The sequence below is a fragment of the Botrytis fragariae genome, assembly GCF_013461495.1.
Source record: "Botrytis fragariae strain BVB16 chromosome Unknown tig00000260, whole genome shotgun sequence".
In the NCBI taxonomy this organism is placed as follows: Eukaryota; Fungi; Ascomycota; class Leotiomycetes; order Helotiales; family Sclerotiniaceae; genus Botrytis; species Botrytis fragariae.
In genome coordinates this window covers 92,185-113,892 of record NW_023501005.1, presented here as the reverse complement: position 1 = coordinate 113,892, position 21,708 = coordinate 92,185, and the positions used below count along the sequence as shown (strand labels likewise).

General features: G+C 42.3%; 7 protein-coding genes across 7 annotated transcripts; 4 read left to right on the top strand and 3 right to left on the bottom strand.

Annotated features, from left to right (window-relative positions):
• Positions 1–2,414: 2,414 nt before the first annotated feature.
• Bfra_012040 (putative hd domain-containing protein) lies at positions 2,415–3,370 on the top strand (the record flags this gene model as incomplete). The annotated part of the gene is made up of 3 exons (XM_037342361.1): positions 2,415–2,451; positions 2,547–2,728; positions 2,768–3,370. The coding sequence occupies 3 exons, from the start codon at positions 2,415–2,417 to the stop codon at positions 3,368–3,370; spliced, it is 822 nt and encodes a 273-aa protein (XP_037187658.1).
• Positions 3,371–5,032: 1,662 nt separating this feature from the next.
• Positions 5,033–6,586, top strand: Bfra_012039 (uncharacterized protein; the record flags this gene model as incomplete). The annotated part of the gene is made up of 1 exon (XM_037342360.1): positions 5,033–6,586. The coding sequence occupies one exon, from the start codon at positions 5,033–5,035 to the stop codon at positions 6,584–6,586; it is 1,554 nt and encodes a 517-aa protein (XP_037187657.1).
• A 2,065-nt stretch (positions 6,587–8,651) lies between these two features.
• Bfra_012038 (putative rta1 like protein) lies at positions 8,652–9,717 on the top strand (the record flags this gene model as incomplete). Its single annotated transcript, XM_037342359.1, has 3 exons — positions 8,652–8,829; positions 8,925–9,167; positions 9,260–9,717. 3 exons carry the CDS (start codon positions 8,652–8,654, stop codon positions 9,715–9,717), a joined length of 879 nt encoding a protein of 292 aa, XP_037187656.1.
• A 474-nt stretch (positions 9,718–10,191) lies between these two features.
• Positions 10,192–11,494, bottom strand: Bfra_012037 (putative c6 zinc finger domain-containing protein; the record flags this gene model as incomplete). The annotated part of the gene is made up of 2 exons (XM_037342358.1): positions 10,192–11,361; positions 11,426–11,494. The coding sequence occupies 2 exons, from the start codon at positions 11,492–11,494 to the stop codon at positions 10,192–10,194; spliced, it is 1,239 nt and encodes a 412-aa protein (XP_037187655.1).
• A 3,265-nt stretch (positions 11,495–14,759) lies between these two features.
• On the bottom strand, positions 14,760–16,412 carry Bfra_012036 (putative toxin biosynthesis cytochrome p450 protein; the record flags this gene model as incomplete). The annotated part of the gene is made up of 3 exons (XM_037342357.1): positions 14,760–15,392; positions 15,446–15,998; positions 16,060–16,412. The coding sequence occupies 3 exons, from the start codon at positions 16,410–16,412 to the stop codon at positions 14,760–14,762; spliced, it is 1,539 nt and encodes a 512-aa protein (XP_037187654.1).
• A 967-nt stretch (positions 16,413–17,379) lies between these two features.
• Bfra_012035 (putative dna replication complex gins protein psf2 protein) lies at positions 17,380–18,162 on the bottom strand (the record flags this gene model as incomplete). The annotated part of the gene is made up of 2 exons (XM_037342356.1): positions 17,380–17,973; positions 18,049–18,162. 2 exons carry the CDS (start codon positions 18,160–18,162, stop codon positions 17,380–17,382), a joined length of 708 nt encoding a protein of 235 aa, XP_037187653.1.
• A 1,272-nt stretch (positions 18,163–19,434) lies between these two features.
• Bfra_012034 (putative high-affinity nicotinic acid transporter protein) lies at positions 19,435–21,277 on the top strand (the record flags this gene model as incomplete). Its single annotated transcript, XM_037342355.1, has 5 exons — positions 19,435–19,694; positions 19,747–20,280; positions 20,347–20,768; positions 20,825–20,978; positions 21,067–21,277. 5 exons carry the CDS (start codon positions 19,435–19,437, stop codon positions 21,275–21,277), a joined length of 1,581 nt encoding a protein of 526 aa, XP_037187652.1.
• Between the last annotated feature and the right edge of the window lie 431 nt (positions 21,278–21,708).

Genomic DNA, 21,708 nt, shown 5'->3' with positions numbered 1-21,708 from the left:
GGAGAATGGATGTGTTTAAGAAATGATAAGTATAGGAGTATGAGAGGGAAGATGGGAAGGATGGTAATGGAGGGAGGAGGAGAGGAGAAGAAACGAGTAGTGTGATGGATGTAGCATGGTATATAAATTTTAGGATGGGAATGGAGAAACGGAATATCTTATAGATTTAATGTTGATCCTTGAACAAGTTTCTATCAAAGTTAGTTTCAGGAGAAGATACAAATATAAAGTCCATCGTCTATTCTATGATTCTGCGTTTTTGATAGGTTATTGTGAAATAGTTACCTATATCTAGAAACTGATTCACATCGCCACCTGACTCAGAGAATCAGCTACTTGCTATTTCATTCTTTCACTCTCTTATTATGTATATTTCATACTCAGGCTACCGAGGCTATCGAGTAGTCATTACAATATAATCAAGAAACCATAACTGACAATCTCAAATATTGTTCGAAAATTTGATACCGACACATGGAAATGAACTTAAACACAACAAAGGAAAGCAAGGGAGAAAAAGATGTATTGAACGCCGTTTTTTTGTAATGTGATGTGAAGCACATATTTAAGTTTCTATTCCCGATCCCAAAAACAAAACTCCAATCCTCAGTCTATGATTTCTGATTCTACAACCCATGCTTCCACGTGAAGCTTCTTACTCGCCTACATAACTCTACTTCTTCGCAGCCTTCGCAGCATCCATTGCATTATATACAACATCAGAAAACCCTGGTCCTTTTTTGCTACTTCCTTTTCTTCCTGCTTTTCCTTTATTGGCTTTTTTGCTTTCGGTCGCGTTCGCCACAGGGCGGGTTGTTCTCGGAGCATTTCCATCCGTGGTGGGGTTACTTTTTGCTGTGGTTGGCTGTGCCGGTTTGGATACTTTGGGTACATTTGTGGTAGCTTTTGCTGGAGTACTATGGCCAAAGAGTTAGTTTTAACACAAAAACGGAAATTGCGGAGGAGAAAAGGAGTAAATAAGATGTTAGAAAGAGGGGGTAGATAGGGTGTGCATACCCTCTGTTTTGAGATGCGCTGGAAGTGGGTTGAGGCATGATGATGTATTTGGAATGGTAGATTGAATTGTAGAAGTTTTATTTTGATCAAATGATGAAGTGATGAAGTGAGGAAATGGTGTGATGAGAGAGATGTAATGTTTTCTTTCCCTTGTGTGGAAATAAGGGATCTTAAATACTTCTCAGTGGCTTTACCAACTCTTGCATCGGATGGAGAACTGTCTCCAACATATGCGTAGGCATATGTATCAGCGGTCGTATAAATGAGGTAGCTGTAGCTGAAGAGGTCGAACTTGGGACATCATGTAGGCCGCGGGCCTTATTTCAGCGAATAGAAAGTATAACAGCCTAAATCATAATCACCAGAACAATAGACCTCGTGGAAAGAAATCAGGAATGAAATAAAAACTTTGCTTGTCTACGCAGACATCCTTCCGATCCTCACATTCAAGCGGTTAAGCTCCGCCGAAGGATTTGACCTCTAACTTTGATTCTTTTGCCTAGTAGGATTTTCAACTGAAGCTCTTGATAAAGGTAAAACCAATAGCGGTTATTTATCTGATTTTCGTGGTGGTAGGAATGCTTTTTCGGGTGAAGAAATATACCTTGGGTGATGACATGGAGGAAGATTTTTGATCTTGAATAACTTTGAAATTGACCGTTTGATATATGAGATGGCGATCATGACTATACAGTGACGCAGAGAAGATAGATTATTGAGGTTTATGCCTTAATAATGATATCAAAATAAGGAATTCAATGTCGTTCACTTGAAGGTTGATGATGAAGATTGATGATGAAGATTAAAGACCCAGATTGAAGTTTTAACATCAGAGAAAAGTATCATATATAGAGTGATAGAACTGTTGTTAAAGGGAAGGTCAATGGATACATCTCTTTGGCCCAACCATCACATCACTTTGAATTGAAACACATCTAGAAATAAACTCACTTGAGCTTTGTGAATGAAGTAAATCCGGCAAGAAATAGAAAAAGAGTCTTTCTTTACATATTCACAAACAACAACATGCACACATACAGAGCTACAGAGCTACAGATATTGATTCACAATTACTCATCTCTGGTTGGTTGGGCACAGACTCCCTCTTTTGGTATTGATGGTGGGGGTGAATCTTTATCTGTTTGCTATTCATATTCGAACTTCAACCTCATCATCTTTCATCTTCTACAAACAAAATCTCTCGCCATCTTTTTCTTCCAAATAGTTCATACTTTCTTTCCCTTTAGATTCTTCTTCAATTTACATTTGATACAACTCCTCTTCGAATCTGTACGCTCTCTTACAGCCATTCCATTACACAACCGTTTTGCATATTCGGAGAATATCAATACACGCACAATCATTCCAATCAATCGCGGGGTACCCAAACAAGAAACATGTCGTCCATCACCCACGAAGCAAGTAACCAGGCTGGTAGGTCGCACTACTTCTTTTGGATTCCTCTTTCCAAATCAAAATACCATGTGTCTGCATGACATTTGTGATACATTCTAACGCAAAGCTAATAGAGCCTTCGATTCTTGAAGCTGCCGCTGCACAACAATCGTGGTCTGTGGAGAAAGTAGTCCAGGATGAATTCCCCGTCGTACCAAAAGAGAATTCGGAATCGCCAGTACCATTCTTTCACATGCTGGAGAGATTGAAGACGACCAAGCGTGAAGGATGGCGTAGATTTGGTATCGAGAGGCGAGTTGCCCAAACAAACTATTAGATTGGATCAAGCTAACAGTCTCTTCACAGAGGAGAATCGATTTCCGATCACATGTATCGCATGTCACTCATTACCATGTTCGCACCCAAATCTCTCTCTTCCAAGATCGATATTGCACACTGTACCAAGATGGCCCTCATCCACGATATGGCCGAAGCACTGGTGGGAGATATCACGCCCGTTGACAACGTACCGAAAACCGAGAAGAATCGTCGCGAAGCTACCACGATGGATTACTTCACCAAGAATCTTCTAGGTCGTGTTAATGGTGGATTGACTGGAGAGGAAATCAAGAAAATCTGGCAAGAATATGAGGATTCGGAAACTTTGGAAAGCAAATTCGTTCATGATGTCGATAAGGTGGAATTAATTCTTCAAATGGTGGAATATGAACGTGCGGACAAGAATGGATTGGATTTGGCGGAATTTTCCTGGGTTGCTACGAAGATTGTTCTTCCCGAAGTGAAAGCTTGGGCTGATGAAATTTTGGCGGAGAGAGAGGAATTCTGGGCGGGTAGAGAACATAGGGTGTTCAGTGACCTTCAGAAGCCGGATGAGAAGAGAGTGGCTCAACATGATCAATATTATGGAGGAAAGGAGAATAAGATTGCGGAAGTTTAGACGTAATGGAATGGATGAATATTGAAAGGGTGAATGGCGTTGGAGAGAGGTAGATGATACCTTTTTTGTTGTAATAGATAGTTAGATACCAGATACAGATGCCAGACACAGATGCCAGACACAGATATCAGCATCGTTAATAGTTTACTCGAGTAGCAGTTTGGGAATTCCAAACATTTAATAGACATTCTGCACTATTCTTTGAGCTTGTATGTTATACGTGACTTGGAATTAGATGTTTGAATTGGAATAGATATAGATTGAACAATTTGATGGATATTCTACGAGTATTCTATTGAAACACTCCCATTGAAAAGTGTTATAGAGCTCATCAATTTGGGATGTATCTTGTAATTATACATCTGCATTTACCTATCTAAGCCAAGTTACTCAACACGTACGTACATGCATATATTATGCCCCTCTTGATCCTTCCCGTTTCATATTATACCCATCTGCCTATAGCAACAAGACATGTAAAAGCATAAAAAGGCATCTCATCGTATCAGAGAGCTCTCACGAACCAATGGGGATTCAACGGTGAAATGGATCCATGGAGGGTAAACGCGTGATTTGTCAATATTGAAAGATTTCACCCGTGAAAGGATGATTGATTCACCACGGCAACCATGGTATGTAGGGACTGTACTGTAGTACTGTACTGCACTGTACTGTACTGTACCTACTTATCATTAGTGAGGGAGGCTGAGGATAAAACATTTATGTACGCAGGGTATTTGAAGCTCCAGCGTGGAATTGGAATAGATCAAGATCAAGTTCAAGTTCAAGATTACCAACGTAGATTCACCGCCATCTATGGTTGGAAAAAATAAATAAAATACTGGACATTCTATTCCATCTTTTTTTTCTCTTTTTCTTTCTTTCTTTCGTTTCTTGCTTTTCTTGATTTCTTTTTATGCAGAATCAGAAGAACCAGAAGAACCAGAAGAACCAGAAGAACCAGAAGAAAACAACCACAGGCAGAGGACAAGTCTACATTTTCTGCGCATTCGGATCCATCTTCTCCATCTTCTCCATTTAATTTGATTTGATTTTGGGTCTTTGCGTCGGGTGGTGTCGCCTCTTGATCTCAGATACCTGCTTCGAATCCACAATACGGAGTCCAGGAACGTTGCGTCTCCATTCATGTACATACATGTGTTGTGGCGTGGTTGATACTTGGAAAGTTGAAAGATTTTTTGATAGATTGGATTGTTATCACGAGGTTTGGAATTCTGTGGTATTTGGTGGTACGAAGTGTTGATTCAGGATTCAGAATTCAGAAGTGATTGAGAGATCTTGATCTTGACATTGATCTTGATTGATACTCTTTAATACTCTTTAATACTCATTAATACTCATATTAATACTCACATTAATACTAATCACACAAACCGTTACCAATACCGACACCATCAATACTCATACCACCGATTGCGATTACGGATGACCATCTTTCCTACGCCTCGTTAAGATAAAGCAAATCTCTCAGCCTCGGGAAGATATCTACAAAAGATACCTACATCGATCATCATCATCTGTCCCGTATAAGCCGTGGAAGCTGTATTATCCATTGCATTTCATATCCGTGAATCTTTGGGGAATTCAACTTCAACTTCCTTTACTTTCATCCATCACATTTATTTCAACAGATCGAAAAAAATGTCTTATTTCTTACACTCCCTTCCAGTATCAGAAAATATGCCGGGGACTTTTGGTCTCGATTCTCCATCTCCTCAACATGACGTACCAATTGCAGGTTCCAAATCGAATATTTATCTTCCGCCATCAACTCCATCAGCATCTGCCACTTCGTCTTTATATCTCTTCGATACGCAATCAACGACCAGTACCGATTTGTTGAATGCCGGAGGTACAATGGTCGGGAGAAAGAGAATGAGAGATAGTTTACCATATGAATATGGTTACGAACGAGGAAATCAATGTGATGAGGGAGATTCCAATTTGGTTACGCCAGGAAGTCCCATGCCATTTGTGAACACCAAATATCGATTGGCAGGAGGTTTGGATACTCCGCAGGCGGAGAGACAGAATCGGGAAATGGGAATGGGAAGAGAAAGTGATTTTGGTGATACCAAATATCGAAGGGAATTAAGTGATGTAAAGGAAACTTTCGAAGCCGAGGGAGAAGGTCAATTGTATCGAGATGAAAATGGAAGACCGAGAGTTAGAGGACAACCAAAGGAAGATGAGAAACGTGGATGGATTAAACCTATGGTTAATGTGGTGGGTGGTGTGGTTGGAAAGATGTGGGAATTTTGTAAGATGGGTGTCGCATTTAAAGGATTCCAAGCCGGTGGTGGAAATGGTTATGTGTTTGGATCGACAACTCCAATGGAACCGACGTTTATGGATGAACCGAAGAATAATATGTGGGAGGATGAAAAATCTCCTGGTACACCGGTACCGGGTGGGTTTCCGATGGGTGGTATGGTTGAGAATTATATGGATCGAAATTACGTTCCACCACAGGAAGAGACAACACCTCCGAGACCAGCAAAGAGACGTCAAACTAGTTTTACGGCTCAATCAACTCCAGATGATATGTCACGAAATTGGGTGGTTGTTCCTCCACCACAAGTAATACAACAACCTCAACCCGAATATCAAGCACTCCAACCCGAATATCAACTCAATCAACAATATCCAAAATTACCACCAGTGCCTGCAGATGCATTTGCCATTCCACAATCTCAAGCACCTAAATCTAGACTGTCACAACAGAGAAGTGGAATTGCTCGATATAATATACCTACGACATCGAATTCGACTAGGAGACATTTGGTTCAACCTCAAATCACATCAAGTAATATGGGTGCCACCCGAAGACCAAATTATCAAAGTAATCCTCGAGTTTTAAATCCTTCACCCACTCTATCAAATTATGAGCGTGGTACAAATTATTCCACTCCCACTCGTCCTAGTTCTTCTCAAATTCCACGCACAGCTTCACCAGCAGGATCACGCATTCCTCGTTGGACACCGAATAGTCCAAAAACAGGACCAAATTCAAATGAAAGTCCAGCAGCAAGAGAAGCCAAAGCATGGAAGGCGAAACAATTGAAAGAGGAAAGGGAACAGGATGAGATGATGAGGAAGTTTGATAGACAGATGAAGGAATTGATTAGACAGGGTAATATGGCGTTGGGAACGAAAATCGAGGATATGGAGGTTGATGATGAGGATGTTTATTAGGGTGGAATGGAGGTTGAGGTTGTGGGGGTGTAGATGGTAATAGGGGGGTATGCATGTATGTTGCGAGTGGAGGAAATGGGGATGGTAATTGGGGGGAAGGGAGATATGCATATATGTATGCGTGGAGAGGAATTTGCACATACAGATGAAATGAACAGATGAAAGGCGTTGGGAATTGATGTTGATCTGATCTGGATGAACATGGCATTCGCACATTACGAATAGCACAGATTGCTGTTTGCTTGTCTGCCGTTTGCTCGCTCATCTCATCCTTTCTAATTCTTTGTTTATATGGAGTTGGATGAATGAATTATTCATCAATCATGGACAGAATTGGGATTAGGATTTGGTAAACGGCGTTTGTTTCTAGTTTGCTTTCTAGCTTGCTTTGCTTTACTTTGGCTGGATTACCTAGTTTGGTTTGGGTTGGTTTGGTTTAGATTAAGTGCGTCTTTGCATTGAGCGAATTTAACGATGAGATGATTTGATTTGATTTGATTTGATTTGATGGAGAGATGGGGAGATGGGGAGATGGGGAGATGGGGAGATGGGGAGATGGGGAGATGGGGATGGATGAGGAGGGCGAGAGGGGGGTTGTAGAAATGGGGGTGTTTTGCCTTTTTTTTTTCTTTTCTTTTTTTTCTTCTTTTTTGAGAGATGGGAATTGGGACGTTGGGAGATACCATGGTTGTTGCTTTTTATTTCTGAAAGGATGGAAGGGGAATGGGAAAAGGTGAAAGGGAGAGTGGGATAGGGGAATGTATGTAATGTAGATAGTGGATGACAATTAGGGGAGAAGAGGGGAGAGAAAGTGAGGGGGATAAAGTGATAGGGAGCAAGAATGATATAGGATACGATGGGATTGATTAGGACGCATTGGGTTGGATTGGGTCATGGATAGGTTGGGAAAATTAGGATAATGAATACATAAATCCCTAAATCTCAAAATCAGAATGATATAACAGATATACTGACGTGAGCTTGGGTGTAAATAAGTATATAAATATACGTATGCATATATATACTTGAGAAAGTAGAATCTTCTTTATATGAATGTATCTATCTATCTATAAATATAAATATAAATACAAACTCGATTTGTAGTAATGTAGTCTTCGAATTGAGTAGGTAGGTAGGTAGGTAGGTAGATAGGTATACATATAACAGATAACAAGATGATGGCAAATCTATTTACATATTCAGGATTATAAGATTACACTCACCTCCTACACATCTCCCCATATCACATCAGAAAATTATTTCAATCCAAGTTTCAACCCGAAACACGCACCTCATCTTTCCATTTCTTCTTTCTTCTTTCTCTCCTCTGCCATCCCCATCTCCATCTCAAACCCAAACCCAAGAATCAAGAATCATTCGGCTCCAGCCGAATCGAGTCAAGCCCCCCTCCCCTCCCCTCCACTTACTTACTAACGTTAAAGCACTACGCTCGCGCTAAACCCCATTCGGCCGTACTCGTTTAAATCAAAAATATGGATACGGATAGATATCCTGCCCGCCAAGCACCTCACACGACTACCACGCTCCAAGCAAGCAAGCATGCGCCAACCCAACCCAATCAAACCAACCCAATCAAGAAACTCGAATTTGGGGACGAGCAAAGAAAAGAAAGGATTGCCCATCCCAGCCGGAACATTCTTCCCCATCGAGTCGTATCGTGTCGTAAAGGTGCTGCGTTGGGTCGCTCGGTTGTGGGGAGGGGCTGTGTGTTTTTCATGTGCATACATATATGTATGTATGTATGTATGGATGTGCCTTCTCGTCGTTTGCGTTTCCTACCTGTCGGTCTGGTTATCATATTGAGCATTCTTCTGTATCTAAATCTATATGTTTGTTTTTACTTTATCGATTTGGGGTCTTGAGTAATACTATACTATACCATACTACAAGTGCGCAGACGTCTATTTGTACTGTAGTGTGTATTGGATATATAATAAAACCCCATTTATTTTTCATCTCGCTCTACCGCGATTCGCTCCTCAAACCCTTTCTTCCAGAAACATACACAAAGGCGCCGTCCTCCCTCCAACGACCAACAGCGAAAATGTCCGACTCCCCAGTCCCGACAGACAATCCAGTCTACAAGCTTTACCGCTACACGCCGAACATAGCAGCGGCCGTGATTTTCCTAATCGCCTTTGCAGCTACGATGTTGTATCACGTATACCAGATGATCCGGAACCGATCATGGTACTTTACCCCTCTTGTTATCGGCGGTACTTGTATGTCTGATTTCTCCTTTCTTCATCTCATCTGCATCTCGTTCCAGCCCCGCGTCCCCCATTCAAGATCGCAATCTCATGCAATGCGCAAATAGTCGAGGTCGTCGGATACATCTTCCGAATCATGGCGCATTCCAACAAAGAATCCATTCCCATCTATAGCATCACCACGATTCTGATCCTGCTCGCACCGGCGCTCTTCGCCGCCTCGATATACATGGTGCTCGGACGACTGATCGTCGCACTCGATGCCGAAGACCTGTCGCCCATCCGCAAAAAGTGGATGACCAAGGTTTTCGTCATTGGAGATGTCATCGCCTTTTTGAGTCAAGCCGCCGGTATGTTTGTTCTGTGTGCTCGGGTCCCCCTCCCCCGAATGTCGATAGTGAGTGAGGAATCTACATACTGATCGAGAGGTGATTTGATACAGGTGGAGGAATTATGGCTAGCGGAACCGCTAGCGCTTTGGCGACCGGAGAGCATATTACGATCGCGGGTCTTGCCATCCAGCTTGCCTTCTTCAGCGTCTTCATATTCACCGCGACTATTTTCCATCGTCGATTCCAGAGAACCGCAAATACCGCGCCGATGAGAATGTCCGTTCAATACATGATGAAGAACAAGAACTGGGAGGCTCTGCTGTACGTTTTGTACATCACGAGCGCACTGATCCTGATCCGTTCGGCTTTCCGCTTGATCGAGTATGCTGGTGGAAACGACGGGTATCTACTGTCGCATGAGGCTTTCGCTTACATCTTCGACGCAACGTTGATGCTTTTTGTAATGGTGATACTCAACATTTTCCACCCATCCGATGTCATGGGAGACAAGGCGACCTTGCACGGAAGCACGGGCATGTCTTTGCGTAGCCGGGGTTCAGGATATTGAAGTCTGAAGAGGGATAGCTGGAATTCCTGGCGGATTGATGAATTGTAGCTTTTTGGCGACAATGATATATCTTGTAGCATAGATGCGAAGCAAAGATGTAGAGCGAGATTGAATATAGCTGTAACTATGGTAAAACCCGATTATGTCGATATTGAATATACCTATAGAGTTATACCGGTATATATTTGTGCACTACAATACACCAAGAGACCTCTTGTCAATATTGATATAAATGTGACAATGAAAATAATCAAAAAATCTGAAAAGCTTTTATGACCTAACCATTTTTTATAAAGAAAAATCCGGGACTATCGAGACTAATTTGTTCACGTATAAGACTGAATTAGTCACATATATACCGATAATTGTTGATCGAATTTTGTGAATCAGTATAACCAGGTTCTACTGTATAATGCCCGAAAAATTAATTTGGAGAAAGCTGACCCCGTATGGCAATTTGACCTTGACCCTTACTCAAAGGCTGGACTTTGGAGTTTGTTCGAGGCTGCACCGATTATCAACATCACATAGCCTCACCGCCGCTTTCGGGAAGGCAAGGAGATCAGCGTACGAATCGCCCAAGATGGATGCGCTTGTCTCGACCAGATGCTTTCCCCACCCCCGGAAGAACCAGAACGAGTCGAGCCGACGCAACAAAACTCCAAAATAAGCCAGAATGAGAACGGCGAGAGGGGTTCGTTGAGTCAGAAGAATGAGATAGTCTCTGGAAATTAGAGCAGGCCACATAAGTCCAGCTATGATTGGCGACGTCGAGCCTCTGTCTACTGTGACCTCCCTGATAATCTCGAATGAATAAAGAAGCTGTTGAACGGCATCTTGGCAAACCTTAGATGTGTTCGTGCATATGTCGGCCTCGCAGCGAGCAACAAGATCGGATAGAGCACGCAGCTCTGTAACAACGTCGCCGCCAATGTCGGGGTATAAATTTGTAGGCGGACCACTCCGTATGGTAGCGTAGAGTTCATCACAAAAGATGTTTTCCTGCCACAAACTATGCAAGCCAACCATGCCCCTGACCAAGTTGGCGCAAGCCAAGAAATCATCAATGCCGCGACTGCCCTTGTTTGACTCGGGTAAGTTTCCATCTGCGCGAATAAAGCAAAATCCAGACATGGCCAGAAAGGCTGAGAACAAGAAGGCGGCGCGTTGACTTTCTGGCGAAATGTCGCCGGTGTTTATGAGACGCCGGTACTCTACCAGTGCCGCATTTTGGTGGTGGGCAGCCTCCGCCACCAGAACTTGAGGGTTTTCGCACCCATCAAGGGCAATATGTAAAGCAGATAGAGAAAGAATCCCGCGAAGGAGAAAATCATTTCGCATGGCTATCTGTACGACGGATGTCTGCCATACTTTCTGCTGTGGAATAATAGTGCTGAGAGAGTCATAAACATTGATCGTGTAGTGGTGAAGAAGTTTGAGGGCTTCAATGTTATATGCTTGTGGCATGTGAAATGGTGATAAGGGGGCACCAGGTGATGATACTATGGCTTGGGAATGAGTACCAGACATCTGCTGTGAACTCTCTCTCGTGGAGGTGGAAGGTAGTGGTTTTTTCTCCCACAGATATGTGCAGGTGATCCAGCGATCATGACAGTTCCCACAATTGGGACGACGTTCATCACACTTATTGATCGTGTTAGATATGGATATTGTGGCAAACTGCGCTGCGTAACTCATGATTACATACCTTTAGGTGCTTCTGTTTGCAGGCGGTGCATCCCTTCCGCGACTTCTTATGAGGCCGTCTAGTGGCCATAGGAGCAAAGCAACAGAATGGCCATGAAATTCAATGACTAATTACAATACTTGCATCGAGCAAGCTAGGAAATCAAGTATTGGACGAAAGAGCGACAAAATGTGTGGGGGTAGATGTACGGATGTTGACGGCGTAAGTACTGTGAAACACACCAAAAGGCGACCGAGCTTTTCCCCATTTTTATTAGTTTGGCCAATCATCACACTAGCCTTAGTTCAAGGCTAGCTTGGATTAAGCGATTATTATTATATAAGAATTAAAGATATTCCTTGAGAATCTCTTTCCTCTTTAGCTTTCTTATTGTATTTGATTGACCTCTATCGATATGCTCTAGTATGTGATCGTAACAGGAATTGCATGACAAAGCATTACAATATACGATAACTAAGCCCCTGATCTCTTATATTTCATCGATTTCATCTATCCCTTTCCCTTATAAATTAGATAAGATGAGAATAAAACCAAAGTTTGACTCATTACTTGAATTTTTCTTTTCTTTAAAATTTAAATCATAAATCTTACACCCCTTCCCTTTTCTCTCGCTTTCCCTCCTCCACTTCCTCTTTCTCCTCTGGCTTCTCCTCCCCCTACTCTCCCTTGATCTCTCGCTTCACCTCTCAACCCACCATTGACACTGTATTTCCGTTTAATTCGTACTTCTCGCTCTATTTCCTCGGAAGTGTAATCGGAAGTGGAAGTGGAAGTGCTCGATGATCTGTCCCTGCGTTTGAATTTCCCTCTGCTCGTACTCTTATTCCTTCCTCCATCATCGCGAGCAACATGAGAAACATGAGAGAGATAATATATCCTTTTCCTCTTACTCGTACTCGTACTTCTATCTTCATCTCTACCTCTCAACCTTGCTCTCGACATCGACTTCAACCGTGATAGTGACCCATCTCGAGGAACATCAATTGTTCTTGTTATATATCGAGTTCTTTCTTCAGTGTTCCCTCTTTCTTCTTCTTCTGTTTCTTCTTTTCTTGACTTCGATTTGGATCTGGATCTGGATCGAGATCTGGATCTTCTCGGACCTCGATTTCGATTTCGACTACTGAAATTCTGAGACCTCCCTCTCTGATGGTATATGATGTGGATATCTGAATTTTTCCATTTGGATTTATCTTGACTTTGATCAAGATCAAAATTTCGATCTCGATCTCGATCAAGATCTATATATTCAACGATTCCTTCTGACTTTATTTCTGGCGCTCTTCCTCTCTTCTCTCCTCTCTGTCTTTCTCGTTCTCTCTCTCTCCCGCTCAATCTTGATCTTGAGACTGCATCTCTGATAGGTATTGAATTCGGAGAGATGTAGTTATATTCCAAATCGCTCGCACTCTTTCTGCCCCTCTCACAACTTCTCACATTCCTTTCCCCTCTTCTGCATTGACATCTACCACCATCCCTACACCAACACCTAACGAACCCCTCATAATAAGGCGTAGGTGTTCTATTTCTTACACATCTCCACCCTTCTCTTTCACTTTCTCTCTCTCCTCTTCCCCGCTCTCTTCCTCTACTGCAACTTCGTGCTCTACTCCTCCCCCTTAGCCTCTCGTCCTCCCCACACCTTGCTTCTCCTTCCCTTTCTACGGAAACTCGAACGCCTGTTTCTTTTTTGCCGGCGTGTTGAGGAATGTAGTTGGCGTTTCTATTTTCGATTTCAACATCGGTGAGGTTTTTGATGTGGACTCGGGTCGTTTTGGTTGTGGGGGATAATATTGGTGGTGATGATGGTGATGGCGAAGTGATACGATAGGTGGATCTACTACATTCCTCACATCTCCCATCCCTATCCCTATCCCAATCCCCATCCCCACACCTTATACACTCCATACACCCCCGTCTCACCCATCCCTCCTTACCCCTACTCCTACTCCGACCCCTAGCACCATACAGTCCATACCAATCTTTCCCATTCCCAGAACCCGAAGTACGATATCTAAAATATGGAATGTCCTCTCTGCATGTATATGTATGTCGAATCTTCGGATTTGAAGCCCTGGGAGTGGGAGTCGTATAAGAAATCGATGTTTTTATTTCTTTTTTCGGTTCTTGACTATCCGCTCGACTATATACTTGGCCATATTCTTCATGATAGCTAGGTCTAGATTCAGTTCGAAGAAGCGATACAGAGCGATTTCTTCGGAGACGTGGTGATGGAGATGAACTGGAAGTAAAACATTCCTCCCCCTTCCCTCCTTTTCCAACCTTTCCAATCACATATCGCGGGCGATGAGGAGTGGTATCGATATATATGTACTCATATCTGACTGGAGAAAGAGATGTCATTGGTGATGAGGATGGAAAGTAGTGTCGATTCGAGTCTCGCAATGGAGAGGAAGAAGGAGAGTAATAGCGACGTGTCGAGCGGGTTTTGGTAGTACGGGACATGGTTTTATTGATTGGGAGGGGAATTGAGTTGAGAGTTGAGGATTGTTTGGGGGCTGAATTTGGAGATTTGGCTGTCTTTGATTTGAATCTTGGAGATTTGGATTTTGAGCTTGGGACTTGAGTTTAAGTTTTGGATATGTATGCACATATCTTGCCCTTCCGAAGTGCAAAAATAATCTCCTCTCAGACTATTTTTTATCTTCCACGAACACAAAAGAGAAAAACGAAAGGAATAGAACACGAGACTATGAATCTGCTTCATAACAGAGTGAGATAAAATAGAGAGGAGACAATAGCAGAATAAGAAGAAGAAGAAGAATAAGATTTAATGGTACTTCGCTTGCTGACTTACTACGTAGCTAGGAATAGGTCGATAAATATTCTCAGTGGTCCGATTAGAGGGAGTGAATAATCTCGGATCACAAAGGGGGGTGAGATGAAAGGGGCATTTGATGGTGGTGTGTGAGTGAGTAAGGGGGTAGGTAGTGAGGCTTTTGGTGGTGAGTGTGTGTATGTATATGTGTATACATGCATTCATTTTTCTACATACATATAAACATACAAACCAAATTATTCCTAACGAATATAATATAAAGACAGAAGAAAAAGTCCCAACACCATAACAAACGGAACTATGTCTCGAACATCTACAAACTCCTCCAATGAAACATTCTGGAAATGATGCATATACATCAAAACATACAACACGACGAATCTTCAACAACTTCGTCGCCATGACATCCTATCCTTGACTTTGCCATGAAACCACAATCGCAAATCGCATATTTCAAATCGCACACTTCCATCCTCATCCACATCCCCGTCTCCATCCCCATTCCCATCCCTATCTCCATCACCATCCCATCACCTAAACATTAACTCTCTTCAACTTAACCCACAACTCCGGTTTTTTCCACAACGCATAAATCCTATTCCTCTCCAACCAACTCTCACTATCCCTCGCCCCCTCCAAATCAAATCCCCACACCACATTCCCTAACAAAACCCTCATTTCAGCATACGCCAAATTCTTCCCAATACAATTAGCGGGTCCCACACTAAACGGTTGACGAGCTTTCCTATCATCGCCCTCAAAGATTTTCGGATCAGTAAGTTTCATATCCGGGAACGCGGATTTCAATTCTTCGACATCCGCGGTACCGAGCCATCTCTCAGGATGGAATTCATACGGAAGATGGAAATTTTCCGCAGAAAGTTGGGAGCTTATGAAATTGACACCGACGGATACTCCGGCAGGAACGTATTGACCAGCGACTATACTTCCACCTTCGGGAACTACACGGCCAAGAGTAGATGGGACGGGAGGATACATACGGAGTCCTTCTTCGAGGACGGCGTTGAGGTATTTACAGGAAGCGAGAGCATGGAGACTGAGATCTTCTTGGGTTTGGAAGGTACTTCTTAGTTCGAGAGTGAGGTTTTGAAGAACGGTAGGGGTTCGAAGGAGATAATATGTTACGCCATTGAGAAGAGATGCAGTCTTGGTTGTGTTAGTCAAGTTACAGAAACTTTGAGAAATGGAGGAATAAATACCGTTTCACTACCGGCGATAATCAATATGCTTGCATTTTCTCCAATTTCCTCACGGGTCATTCCTTTTTCCGTATCATTGTGCTTGAGAATATAGCTCGTGAAATCAGGTTTATCCCTCGGTGTATCCAGGCGTCGGTTTGCTTTTTCCCTTCCAAGTTGTCTATGACGTTCAAATCTACCTTTCATACCTCTTGGAATAAAAAAGAACGCAATAGCCCCAAGAATTGGATATTTTCTTGCCTCATTGATCACGGTACCTATTTCCAGGATCTTGAAGATTAAGTCAATCCAATGATGTGTTTCTCCAGTCTTGACACAACCAAAAGGTTCTCCAAATGCGAGATCACCGATCAAATCGAAGGTGGTATAATTATACCATTGACCGATGTTAATATCATTATCTGAAGTGAGAGAAGAAAATTTGATAAGTCCAGAGATGAATTGTCGAGCATAATCTTGAATAAGAGGCTCTTGAGATGTGAGGGCTTTGTCGGAGAAAACGTGTGATTGAAGGCGACGAAATCTTCGATGATCTTCTTCATTTGCGATTATTCTTTAATTAAAACATTAGCTCTTACAGTTCGAGTAACCAGTGCGGTAGAATGATGACTCACATATTACTACCTTGATTCTTCTGAACACCCCGTTCCTTCAGATCCTTTGGGAAGTTCTTTCTGTGATGATCCTTCACAAAACCATAAATGTCTTCCCAGGCGACAGAGGAATTGTAGTCTAGAAAGTTTGGAGCAACTCTAACCGCATCACCATATTGATCATGAAGTTCTTTAATCTTATATGGAAGAACACCTTTTAATTTCCAATATGTCATGGGAATTCTACAAGCCGCCCATAGTTTTGGTCCTGGGTAGGATTTTAGAGGGTGAAAGAATAGGTTATAGATGCAACAACCGAGGAAGTAAAATAGGGATCCTATGGCCACTGCGGCGACAATAATAATGAAATACATTTTGTTTTGATTGAATTGAATTTCCTGGAAATATAGTGTGCTACGGCCATTTTATTCTTCAAGATATCATTAACCTATATACACCACTGACCGATATTATATCGATTATAGCCACTGGTTTCAGCTCAGGATGCGGGGGAGCGGAATTTGTTGAGCCCGGCGGGTTCCCAAAATTTGAAACTCCGTGCCGACCCTCCATTACATTTTGTGAACTCCACATTGCCGATTGACGAATTAGATGTCAAATAAATAAGTCCTTTCGCATGTCGTACTCGACGAGTCATTGTGTGATTAAGTAAGTTGCCGAACGGCATTCAAGTGATTGGAGATAGATTATAGCCGGAAAGGACGCAGCAGAACAGGCAACCACGATAACTGCAACAATGGAGTGATACTGGAAGATGGTTGCGAAGACGCTTGTAATACAACACTCCGTCTCCTGCTGAGGGCGCGTGGCCATGCAAATGCGAAGATTTCACCGGCTTCTTTCAGATCCAGCAGTGATTTATGCATTTAATAATGCAATTTGCCTCAAAAGAATTATGGTGAGCCAACTTTGGCATTCAATAAGCATGATTATGCAGGAGTACTGCATTTCTCCGCTTGAACAGTGGCCAATGAAACAACAAACAAGGAAGGTATATAGGATGATATGAAGATCACTTCATCGTGCATTTCGGCATTGAGAATTGATCCCACCTACCCACGACCATTCATCTGCATCCAATAGTGTTGGGATTTCCCGGGACTGGAGGAGCGAAAATAGATCGATGGTAAATATTCCATCAAACACAAGATATTACCTAGTCTCATATGATTCCTATACATCATACCCTCGTGGCATAAAACTTTTGCGCCTCATCCAATTGTACAGTATAAGCCTGGTATATGCCATGATTTCCTTCCAACGCCGATGCTCATCAAATATGCAGTTTATCATAAATGTTGCGAATTCCAGTTTCCCTGATCATAACTCCATATCCTCATCCTCACTGTCACCATCACCCCCACTTCCAGTACCCTCTTGTTCTTTTTCCCTTCTGGAAACTTCCCTAGAAGCTCCTAATTTTCGTAGTCCATCCATAACACCTGTAATGAATCCTCGTCCCTCACTGACCTCCATTGCGCCAACACCTTGTAGACTGGTGAGCCCACCTCCTTCTACTACTAATGTGCTGCTCCTCATTTTTGCCATCCTCACTTCTCGTAGATCTCTGAGTAATTCCCGAACTTTATCTGGATCTTGTATATCATCACTTGCAGCTTCCAGTAAAATTTCACCCATATCAATCCAATGATATGGTAAATAACCAGGCTCTGAGTCTGCAGTATTCGACGGTAAAAATGGCGGTGATACTGCAGACGATGTGCTATGGTCGAGTGGCGGAGGAGGAGAGAAGCTCTCAGGATTATCGGTCTCCATCTTGAGTATTCTATCGAGGGAATGAGGATGAAGCCATGGTGGTGGTATAATATTGGCACGACGTTGTCGCTTGAGGAGTAGAGCTAGCCACAAAGGTAAGGGAGCACGATGCGGTGGCCGTAGAGAAATTGTCTTGCCCTATAGATACCATATTGATATAAGCTTTGAGTTTTGGTTACTGTTGTTGGAGGGGTAAATGGCGGGGTAGCTTACACCTAATAAATCGAGGCTCTCAAGTCGTTGCCGAGGGACAACTGTGACCATTTCCATTTCACATAGAAATGCAACCTCCATTGGTGTTAAGCCAGGTGGTAAAGGTAAAGCCATATCGAGCTACTTAGGTATGTTACTCTTTTGACTCCACTGAGTTACAAACATACATTGCGATCAAAAGCGGGCGCGCCTCGAGCTTGGAGTGTTTGATGCCTCAGGCACTCAGAACTTTAATTCCATCTCGAAGTCAGCTTGAGGACGACATTACTTTAGGAGATCTTTCTCACCACGTCCACTTCAATTGGAAGATCATAGATATGATTCGTTGCATACTTTCATTCTAATACCCTATCTATACGTTATTTGCCTCTTCAAAAATGACATTTCGATTGATTTTACAACTTCCAAGCATTTTTAATCACGAAGCAAGGGTGCAGCAAGTGCAGCACAAACTGTCATCGGGACATGTCTCAAGATGATCAAGATGCGGCATATTGTTGTTCAAAAGAAGGTTCATCTTATTCTGTATCGCTAGAGTGACCATGGTGTAGTCCTGTCATACATTAGATTCAAGCTGAACCTTTTGTTGTGCAGTAGGACGTAGTTGTGTATGGGCATTTCCAAACCGCTTTCGTCGCTAAGATATTGATAGCTCCACGATCGTACTAGTATCTCACGTAGGACCTTTTTCATTCTCGTGGCAGTTTGAAACCTGATTCGCTTTTTTGTGGGAATTTTCCTCGAGATACTCGCCTCATTTGGATGAGTTTATCTGCATCATGTCGTCCCAGCGGCTTGTTACGTCTATCGTTAAACATTTGATGTCTTTATCACGTTGTATCCGAAAGCTTCCGTAATTAAAAGTTTCAAAGAGCATCTCAAAAATCAAAGCTCTCTTCAACACGCTCGTCTCCGCAAAGAAGATACTCTATTTCATGTGCTTGTTCTTCATAATAATCATAGAATATCGTTGAATTCGCGACTTTTGAAGGTCTATTATTAGTCTTCAACATAATGTGTGTATATCATCAGATTCAAAGACTCAATAGCTACTAAAGATGCAGGTGAAATTCTCGCAGCTTATAAGATCACGCCGAATGATAGATGATCTGTCCGCATACTAATTCACGATTTTTACGTCATGTTTCCCTTTTTCTACAGTGATGTGCGCATGCACTCTGTTGCGTTGCATGTTGCTATGTTGTATAACTTGTTTTGAATCTCATTTTAATGTGGTTGGTTGGCTGAGATCGCATATGTTCACTCAGTGCGCCCCCATGGTATCACTTCATGACATATCAGGAATCTACTAATACTCCATCAAAACCCTATGATACCAGAGATCTCATTTCTTAGCTAAAATTTAATCTTGAACCATTGAGAAACATGTCGACTGCCCTTCACAGGATAAGTTCGGGCGTCTTTGCAGGACTACAATTTTACGATGAGGAAGAAAGAATTTCAGAAGGACACAGTAGAATTAGTTCTAGAGTGCCTGATGGAGTTCAAATTTATAAGGAAGAGAAGACGTCTGAGTCCCATTCTGGAGACTCTATAGCTGCTACAGGATTTGATGATGCTGCAACGAAACAGTTGATTCGGAAGCTTGACATACGTCTCATTCCAATTCTTTCTACTATATATCTGTATAATAATATACCAATTTGTCTAGAATTGCTGATTACTAACACTAGGCAGAGTATGCTTTCTTGATCGTGCCAATGCTGGCAATGCACGACTCGAAGGACTGGAAAAAGACCTTCACATGACCGGCCTCGACTACAATATCGCGTTGTCTGTATTTTTCCCCTTTTACGTTGCAGTTGGCGTTCCTAGCAATATGATAATCAAGAAAGTTTGTCCAAATATATGGTTGACGGGAATTGTATTATTTTGGTCAATTGTTATGGTATGCACGGGCTTGGTGCACGACTACGCAGGCTTTCTAGTTGCCAGATGCTTTTTGGGCATCGCAGAAGGTGGCTTGTATCCAGGTGTAGTTTATTATATCACCATGTGGTATCCTCGAAATGAATGCGGCTTTCGCATAGCATTATTTTTCTCTATGGCAACAGCAGCAGGAGCATTCGGTGGGTTATTCGCCCGTGGAATTTCCGAAATGTCTGGAGTAGGTGGTAAAGATGGATGGTCATGGATATTTATCATCGAAGGGCTTCTTACCTTTTGTGTTGGGTGCATATCATACTGGGCCATCGGGGATTACCCAAATAGGTATATCACAAGTTCCCAGATCATTTTTCATACATGTCGTTGTGTGTGATACTTACGTGAACTTAGTGCAAAATTTCTCTCGGAAACGGAGCGAAAAGAGGTTATGAGACGACTTACGATTGATCGAAACCTTCTCTCTGATGATTGGAATTCAACATACGTCTGGCAAGCTTTAAAAGATTGGAAGATTTATGTCAATATGGTGTTAGGGTTTTGCTTGTCCACGCCTATATATTCATTGTCTTTGTTTTTACCCACAATTGTGAAAGATATGGGATATACCAACAATGCTGCACAGCTCATGACCATTCCCCCTTACGTTGTCGCATGTTTCTTCACGGTCTCTGCCAGCTTTTTTGCCGATAGAATGAAACAGAGAGGCCGTTTTATTCTAGGATTCTTGGCTGTGGGCATAATTGGATCTGCACTACTTGTATCCAGTAATAAGACACCTGTTCAATATACGGGCGCTTTCCTTGCAGCTCTTGGTAAGCAAAGCAGCTTAAACAAATCAAACCACATACTTATAACAATAATTGTGTAGGTGTCTTTCCAACTCTGTCCCTTCTCACCACTTGGGTAGGAAACAATCTAAGTGGGAGTCTAAAGAGAGGAGTCGGTTTCGGTATGGTCGTTGGCTTTGCCAACTTCGGGGGTATCGTAGCAGCTTTTATCTATCGCTCTGTGGATGGTCCTAGGTAAGATTTTATTCCATTTCAGTGCATCAATTCTATTGTCAGTTTCTCGGTTCTCCGATGATTTATCTATACTGACTATTAACTTTAGATTCATCGAAGGACATACAATATTCATCAGTCTATTGTCTTTGGCTTTTGTTCTGACAGCTCTCATGATGATCTTTTACAAAACAGAGAATAATCGTAGGGATGCTAGAGATGCAGAACAAGGCTTAACTGCGGATACCTATACCCCGGAAATGAAGCTTCAACAGAAAGATGAGGGAGATGATGCAACGTTTTGGAGATACACTATATAATTTGGGAAACGAGCTAGGACACAGAGTTCTCGAGGATCGCCCCCAAGGAATCCTGATGGTATCTGTATGATATCAAAATTACTCGAGATTGCCTTCCTTTTGAGGTGCTATGTCTCGTTCTTCTCGATGCATGGATACAAACATGAGCGAGTCCAGATGAAATGAGCAGATCTAGCTAAGTATTAAAGACGGTCTAAGCCAAGAATGCTAAGCTTCAACACTTTTAAAGTCCGATCCTAATTAGATGACACATTCGCGCTTATTCTTCTTCGACGTCTCCAATAAAATTCCAGCTGCTAATACTCCACTTCATCGTCTTTGGTTATGTATCGTTACCACAATCAAGTACTGAGTCTTGTCATAATAACTTTGGTGACTACTGGCTTGAATATACAGACTGACTCTGAACAACGTAGAATTAACCTTATCTG